Below are 8,462 nucleotides of genomic sequence, written 5' to 3'. Positions count from 1 at the left end.
AGACATCATAAACATGTATACTTCTATTGATGCTCACAGTGGTATGCTATGAAGTGGTTCTAATTTCTAGAAAGCATCTTTTGTTCACATTACAAAGCCCACCTAGTTTTGAAACCTTTTATACAATAAGCACTAGTCCCTAATAGACATGTATACTTCTGTTGATGCTCACAGTGGTATGCTATGAAGTGGTTCCAATTTCTAGGAAGCATCTTTTTGTTCACATTACAAAGCCCACCTAGTTTTGAAACCTTTTATACAATAAGCACTAGTCCCTAATAGTGAAGCCACCAAGTTGTATTCTCAAAGGAAGGGGTTTTAACCAATAACAAAAACACCACTAAATGCGAACTAAAAGCATTTCAAGTTTTGGTTCAAAACACTACAAACGATTTTCAAGAAACCTTCTTAGAAGAGAGCTCTTATGTCAAATGTTCAAACAATCCTCTAGCTAGAAGTCCAACGAAAAATATGCAATCATGTCATACTCTTTCTAGCATGGTAGGGTCAAAAAGAGTTGGCTAACATCCTGTCATACTTCATTTACAAAGAGAGGTGCATTAACCATAGCGAGCAAGAAATTGAAATATCTCACTAGGCAAGTCAAGGGCTCAAGAAGAAAGATGTGAGACGAACCAAGCGTCTAGGCTCAAGAAGACAGATGTGAGACAAACCAAGCCTTAGACAAGAAAAGACTACAAAAATGAGCAAGGTTGGAAAACATAGTGATTGAATGCACACTCGATTGGTTTTTTATGTGGATAGTTAGGTGCAAGCCAGACCAAGAGTTATGATATGACATGCAAATTTACGATTAAAGGTTCATGATCATTTGTCAAATTTTTAAATTTATGCGCTTATACTTATCACTGTAGCATATAGCATAAGGCAAGCCAAAGACTTGCAAACTGTCAAGGACGGTTAGACAGACCCAACAGCCCAAAAAATACGACAATGGCAACTTTCAAACGTTGAGCGATCGGCGTCTTCACATTTGTAACGTTTGGTGTGCAAAGCAGTTCTGGGTGGTTAACACACGAACTCTGGTTGATCACAAGTGGACCGGGGAGATTCGCCCACCAAATCCTTCACCTTACAAATAACAATTGGAATTTGGAGGGCATGCACATTGAATTGAAGCAAGCCAATTGGGGGCGGAGCAGAGACAAACTGCACCAGAATCTATCCACAAGATTCAATAAAATCTTCTTCTCTTTGTGGCATCTAGCTGGTGTCGTCCTCCTCCTCATCAGGTGAGAGAACCGCGCTGCTCCTGCCCTGGTGGCGGAGGAGGAGGAAGGCGTCCCGTTGTTGTTGTGAGAAAGGATAGAGGTGGGCTTCTCGAGCTCCATCCCCCCAGATGAGGTGGAGGCTCTCCAGCTGAGGACACGCCCGCCGCAGCTTACAAAGAGCCGCCTCCAGTTCCTCCGCCCCCACCACCATCCTGCTCGCTTCCAATCGCAGCCGCTTCAAGGCCGGCATCACCCACCTCCCAAAATCACAGCGCGGCAGGTCCAGCACCCCAAACGCCGCAGCAGAAAGGCGCCCCATTCCCTGTCTCAAAACAAACACACCCACCCAATTTCACAAAAACTAATCCAGTTTTCTAACATGGAGGTGGAGGTGAGGTGACCTGACCTAGACGAAAACTATATGTATACCTTCAGACAAGTTGGTGCTGTCTCAAGGTCCCCTTCTCTTTTTATTGCGCAATCACTATGTAGTTCCAAGGCCTGCAAGCGTACGTCCCAACGTTGAACCACAGCTTTTTCTCTTTATAGCAGGAAAGAACGTACGAAGTACATCTTCCTTAATAGCAGGAAAGGAATTATGAATTAAATGCTACTTTTTTAACGGCAGGAAAGATAACAGTCGAACAAAACAGGATAGCGAATTATAGAGCTTTCCCGAACCTATTAAGGCCTTTCTTTCTTTACTCTGCTCTTCTTTCAATCCTTCTGCGTTTTATTTACTCTTTAACCGTTCTCCTACGAATCTTTTGACTCGTGTGGGGTCGGGGCTGGAGGCGGAGGCGGAGGCGGGGGCGGGGGCGGGGGCGGGGGCCATAATCCCAGCTACTAATCACTCAAGACCCTCCTTAAAACAGGATTTATTTCCTCTCATAGAGGCTGGGATTGAGCTAACACAAGGGACAAAATGGAGATGAGTACAGGTAGACTTAATTGACTGGACTGGCGGCTCAAAAAGTCAGGTTTGGAGCTAATCAAGTAGGCTTTAGGCAAGATATGAGCAGGGAATAGAGTCACAAGAGAGTTGTAACAGTAGACGGTTGCTCTGAGCTTGTGTGTCCAGCCATGAGGGTCAGCCTATGGCTTTATTGGCGAGGCCAGGTCTTGCTTTCAGCCGTCTTTCACAGTTTAGAGGCTGCCCAAGGCCAGTGGACCACAGAGAACTCATCTCTAATCGGTTTTCTTGAGTTGTGGGATAGTGCGATTGGTTCTAACCACACTGCTCTGGTCTAATCTCAACTCTGTTATTAACAGCCTGCTTTACCCTGGCCTTTTGCTTCAGATCAATCCATGGAGATAATGGCCGTGCTTTGCATCACTTAACTGAGTAGAAAGGTGCTGGAAATAAGGGCGGAGTGTAGCTCAAACAAATCCAAGGCCCTACTACCTTTATCTAGGAAACCATTCCTTTCAAAATAAGTCCATTCAAGCATCCCACAAGGGCATTTCACATCATAGAATTCCTCCCAAGGAGTACATCAATTCAATGCTTAAGATTATACATAATACCCTTTCTTGCAGGTTTCGAGGCTAAGCATGAAATCTATGAGAACCACAAGCTCCTACTTGCGTGTATATTCTTGGGTCTGGAGGTTCATGACCCTCTTTTTTGGAAAGTTCAAAGCCAATTATTTCTCTAGGCTCCTGAACTCTCCTAGGCCTTAGGCATATCTCTACCTACATGGCATTCTGGGATAATGACTTTCGTCTTTTAGTGCCCCTCCTTGTCTGGAAGACAATAGTGTAGACAAACATATATGTAAAACATTATACTAAAGTATCAGGTATTAAAACGTATACTTCCACTTCACAAGATAAACAGCAAGACCATGGTGCTGGAAAGCTTCAAGCACTTTTGGTTGCAAGAAAACAAAATCCTTCTCGAACCACCTTGGCAGTAAACATCTCTAAGCTGAATACAATAACACTCTTAAAAACAAATGAAACACACATTGGGATAGATAAACATCTCCCAAGTTGCTCGTCTCCAAGGAGAATGTAGTACAAGGGCTGTAAAATAACTTGGTCTTGATATCACTGATACGAAACCATATAAAATCCCCAAGTGCTAGAAAGCCTCTCATGCTAACGTGAACAACTCTTGCAAAATGCTCCAAAGAAACTCATGTTCTATAGAGATGGTGCCAAACCTTCTGCAATACTACACAGACCCCGATCTTAAATAGCAAATGTATCCAAGAGACAATTCAAGGTTCCAATAGAGTTATCTCAAGAGGAATACCACTCTCCTCTCAGCAAACTGCCTACATTTCGTGCTATGTTTTGTCAATGCACAAAACTAGACATTCTCCAAAATGCTGGGTGAAAGACTGTGCCTCATTTTACATCAGGGCGAGTTAGCAGCTCCATGAGAGGTCCTGTAATGTAGGGTAAGTAAAGGACAATGATGGAGATGGCTTGACTCATTTGAGCAATTTCTATCAGTGCCAGGGTCTTTGTATACTGTCTAGCTATGTAGAAAAAGGAAAGAATCCGAAACTTAATTTGACAACCTTTATTCAAGTAAACTGTTGTCAACAAGACAGCATGTCTTAAATAAAAGTTAAATCCTGCAAAGAAAAATGATAATTCTCTTGGATCAAGCATCATCACCAATCAAACATCACCCATAACATACACACATAATATAAATTATCAGCAATAGGTCGTTGGCAACCTCGATTTGTGGGCATGTAGATGTCAATGTAGCAAGTGAAACTTTGGTGAGATCGCAATTCAAGTAAACTGTTGTCAACAAGACAGCATGCCTTAAATAAAAGTTAAATCCTGCAAAGAAAAATGATAATTCTCTTGGATCAAGCATCATCACCAATCAAACATCACCCATAACATACACACATAATATAAATTATCAGCAATAGGTCGTTGGCAACCTCGATTTGTGGGCATGTAGATGTCAATGTAGCAAGTGAAACTTTGGTGAGATCGCAACGATTGAGAGCCAAAGCGCGCAATGGTGGCCCAGCTTGAATTAAAGCATTGAGCTCCTAGTATCCCAGAAGCAAAGACTTTTGTCACAACAAATTCAAAATAGTCAAGGATTTTTAATAGGAAGAATAACATATTAACAATGAAAATAATTGATGTCTCGACACTTGAAAAATGCTGATTTCATCTTTACTGCATCATAAATCTTTAGTATACCTACTATTTCACTCTTATTAAAAACCAAACCATAAAAATAATTGATGTCTCGACACTTTAAAAATGCTGATTTCATCTTTACTGCATCATAAATCTTTAGTATACCAACTATTTCACTCTTATTAAAAACCAAACCATCTCAAACACAAAGGTCTACATAAGCATGAGTTATACAAACCCTCAACATTTAGCCATAGCACATTCACACATAGGGACTACCTTCAACTATTGGCATTGAGCAACCACGTACAAATCTTTCATCTTAATAGACCCATGACCCCGCATCAAGACTAGTTATTACTTTTGGGTTGTTCTGATGAAATCCCTATAAGAGGTCATGATTGAGAAACAACTCAACTGTCATTTTACAAAAATATTTGAAAGCTATATATGAACAACAGTAGCACCAAAACATGTCTAAATTTGGGTTGTTCTGATGAAATCCCTATAAGAGGTCATGATTGAGAAACAATTCAACTGTCATTTTACAAAATATTTGAAAGCTATATATGAACAACAGTAGCACCAAAACATGTCTAAATTCATAGACATATAGCTTTTTGCTGATAGGCAACAATTGAATCAATAATACAGGCTACAAATAGAATAGTTTCACATGATCTCATAAAAGACTGAAAGCTCAAGCCAATAAACTGGGGTTTCCTCTGATAAGTAAAGAGCAAATTATTATTTTTCCGCAATGAATGAGATGAAATAGAGGTTGCACACACTTCTCCGTGACCATTGCTTCTCCTGTTGGCTTCATTCAAATCATGTTATTTAGGGATGAAGATGGAGAAAATAACAACTTTGCATAGAGAATAGGAAATGTGAAGATGGAAAAACGAATTGTTTAGAATGTGTTCTTTAGGCCTACTCCAATGACCACCTCGTGTGTTTGAAAGTAAGAAAGGATGCTCATTTTGCAAGCATTGAACCTCTAAGAGCACCCAAAAAAGCAACTATCCTCTCTCATATGCTTTTTCTTTGTGTATGGCTGCATGACTGCCATTAGGGAAATATGGGCTCCAAAAGGACCCTTCACTCAAGAAGATAGTGTCCTCTAGGCTCCCTCATATACATTCTTTTGCAAGTGTATGGCCATGTGCTTGCCATGAGGGGAAATATGGCTCCAAAAGGGACCTTCATGATCAACCTCAAGAATGTGTGTACACCTTCCAACCATTCGTCAGCAAGCAATGGTGCTAGCTATGATATTCATAATGCCATGCAATATCCATTAAGTGTCTAGGCCAGGTGAATGGGGTTGAGGAATAACCTGCACAAAGCATCTCATACCTCTCCTTTCTACACTATAAATGCTATATGTTGAGGAATAACCTACACAAAGCATCTCATACCTCTCCTTTCTACACTATAAATGCTATATGTTGGCAGTTCCCTCATTTCTCTTATCTATAAGGAAAACAATATCCAGAAAGAAAGAGAGAGAGAGGAGGAGAATGAAGAGAGACAAGGTTAAAACAAAATATACCAGAATGATATATGCTAAGGTGGGTACAATATGGAATGGGTGGCACCTCACAAGTGGCTCCAAAAGCATCACTCTATGAGGCACAATTGATGGAATAAGGATTACAGCAAAAGAGTCCTCAGTCCTCAAGGAATACTGCATCCTTGCTCACGTATCTTCCTATGTGTAATGGGATGGTGTTTTCCATAAAAGAGCTTGTAAGCAATCATGCTTTGAAACCATCACTACAAGAAACTGATTTGAACTTGGAGTCTATCTTCCCCTTCTAGCCTCTGAAACACAACATTAGCATCTTTTGGACACTCTAACATGTGCAACTGATGGGCACCAATGGTCACCTGAAACCATCAGTACAGGAAACAGATTGCAAATATGGACCACAAAACCAACCTCAGCCTAAAGAGAATCAGATAAACTCCAAGCCATCTTCATAATGGTCATATTTTGCTAGTACATGATATGTGCTGCCATGCCACCATTGGTAAAATCCTTGCGAATGTTGTGTGAAGAACAGCCACCATCAAAAGCACAAGAATTGAACTCACTACCAAGATCTCATTTATTCAAGATGATGGCTGACTTCTTGTGCTTCTATCTTTTCTCATACATGGTGCCAACTTCATGGCCCACTAAAACATTTCCAAACATTGTGTCTACACATCAACCAAAATATTGATATGCAAGTTATCCACTAACTCAAAGGCCACAACAACTTTAGAGAAAGAGGAGGAATGTTGTCTACAAAATTGGTAAACTGGGTGAAATACATCTTTGTGTAGCCTTCATTTTCAACCTGCTTTTTCACTGAAGCTCATGCAAGGGGTCCATCAATGGTGTGTAGCCTTCGTTCTCAACCTGCTTTTTCAGCAATCTATTTAGGTTGTTTCTTCTTTTCTCTACGTTCTCTTTCTCTCCCATTGGATCTAGCTCCTACTGACACAATCACATGGTATCATCACCAAGTGTTCATTGGGAACTCTTCCCTTGCTGCATTTCCTACATTGTCGTTGCATTTACCCTAATTTTGACCCGTGCAAGCTTGTTCACAATCTTCTTTGCATGAAGGCTCATTCAGCAGCATCCCATGTCATTGAGATGTGAAATCTCAATGAACTTTTAGTATTGTTTGTTAACTTTTCATAAGATTTTCAATTGAAAAACTTTAATTGTGAGCCTCAATCTAAGTCAAACAAGGGCATTTGGTGCTTCAACACTTTCAACATTATCCATTTCTATCACCATTACTAATTTCTACCTTTTGGCCATTTCTACTTGTTTTGCCTAAATTTATCTGGGAGGTCTAACTAGTTTTCTTAGCACTAGTGCATTTTTCTTGCAATCTACCACATTTATAGGAAGTTCATAGGGATTGGCAAATTTGCATTTCTCCACGTCTTTAGGCTATTGGGTGAGGGCAACATTACTCACACTCACTCATTCATTCTCTTCTTCCTGGACTCTTCCTAATCATCAAAAATATTTTCTCTCCTATAGCCATCTGCTCCTACACCTCACCTACGAGTCTCACTGACAATCACTAACATCTATGTGTTGATGGTATATAGCCCTCATTCTCAACCTGCTTATTCAGCAGTCTATTAAGGTTGTGGTACTTCTTTTCTCTCAAGGTTCTGTACATAGTACAAACTGATCCATACAGTATGATCTGTACAGTACCGTACCGTATGTGCTTGTACGATTTAGTGCGAAAAAACAGGACCTTTTCTGCCACTCTCCCCCGAGCCTACAACTTTCTTTCTTTCTTATTTTTTCTTCTTTCTCTCTCCCCCAAGCCTCTCTCTCTCTCTCTCTCTCTCTCTCTCTCTCTCTCTCAAAATAAGTAATTGTATTAACTACAAAAAAAGTACAAGATTACAAGATGTAGGATGGCTCTAGGCCATCATGCATATATCCAGCTCTCTTTTACTAAAGGTCAGATGACTAAAAGAGTACAAAAGTCACGGCAAAGAAAGATCAGGACCAAATCCTCCCTAGAAAGGAGATCAGTGTGCTAAATAAGGTCCATCTGCCAATGTAGGAGATCTTTCAACTTAGCAAGGTGTGTCTACAACCAAGATGGGGAATCAAAAACAAAAGCATTCCGAGTTGTCCAATTGTGCCAACAGCCCCAAAAATGGAGAAATGGACATAAAATATTCATATGCAGTTGTGCCGGAGTAGGGTATTTGGGCTGAGCAAAGACCTAATCAAAGGGCTGCATTGACATGCCAACCACAGCCCTCCAAATAGCAAACAACAGGGACCAAACTTTCCACACCAAGGGACATCAAAGAAAACGGTAGCAAGAGATTCCACACTAGTGAGACAGAAAAAACAAGTGCCATTGGCAATGTGGCATTTTGCAAGTGCTGTGGCAAGTGGCAGCCCACCAACCATGACACGCCAAAGGAAGACTTTACTTTTGTACAATCTCTTATTGAACCCACCCTCCATGATAGTAATTTTCTTACAATTGTAAGATTTATGCAAGCCCCAAACAATATTTGCCTTAACAATCACCAAATGGTGGTCCTTGATCATAAAGTGATACA

The 8,462-nt window shown here is 40.6% G+C and overlaps 1 protein-coding gene across 1 annotated transcript in view; it reads right to left on the bottom strand.

Annotated features, from left to right (window-relative positions):
* Window positions 1-857: 857 nt before the first annotated feature.
* Window positions 858-8,462, bottom strand: part of LOC148013858 (uncharacterized) — a 39,289-nt gene continuing 31,684 nt past the window's right edge. Inside the window, exons 6-8 of the mRNA XM_087666852.1 lie at window positions 4,145-4,258; window positions 1,662-1,733; window positions 858-1,554 (exon numbers count right to left, since the gene is read on the bottom strand). Coding sequence (XP_087522978.1) covers window positions 1,225-1,554; window positions 1,662-1,733; window positions 4,145-4,258 — 516 coding nt within the window. The 3' untranslated portion in view covers window positions 858-1,224. The remainder of the gene's footprint in view (window positions 1,555-1,661; window positions 1,734-4,144; window positions 4,259-8,462) is intronic.

Source organism: Lygodium microphyllum, chromosome 25 (genome assembly GCF_053477565.2).
Source record: "Lygodium microphyllum isolate KBCC chromosome 25, Lygodium_microphyllum_v1.1.10, whole genome shotgun sequence".
Taxonomy (NCBI): Eukaryota; Viridiplantae; Streptophyta; class Polypodiopsida; order Schizaeales; family Lygodiaceae; genus Lygodium; species Lygodium microphyllum.
Note: the sequence above shows the minus strand (reverse complement) of the source record. Positions and strands in the feature narration are given on the sequence as shown.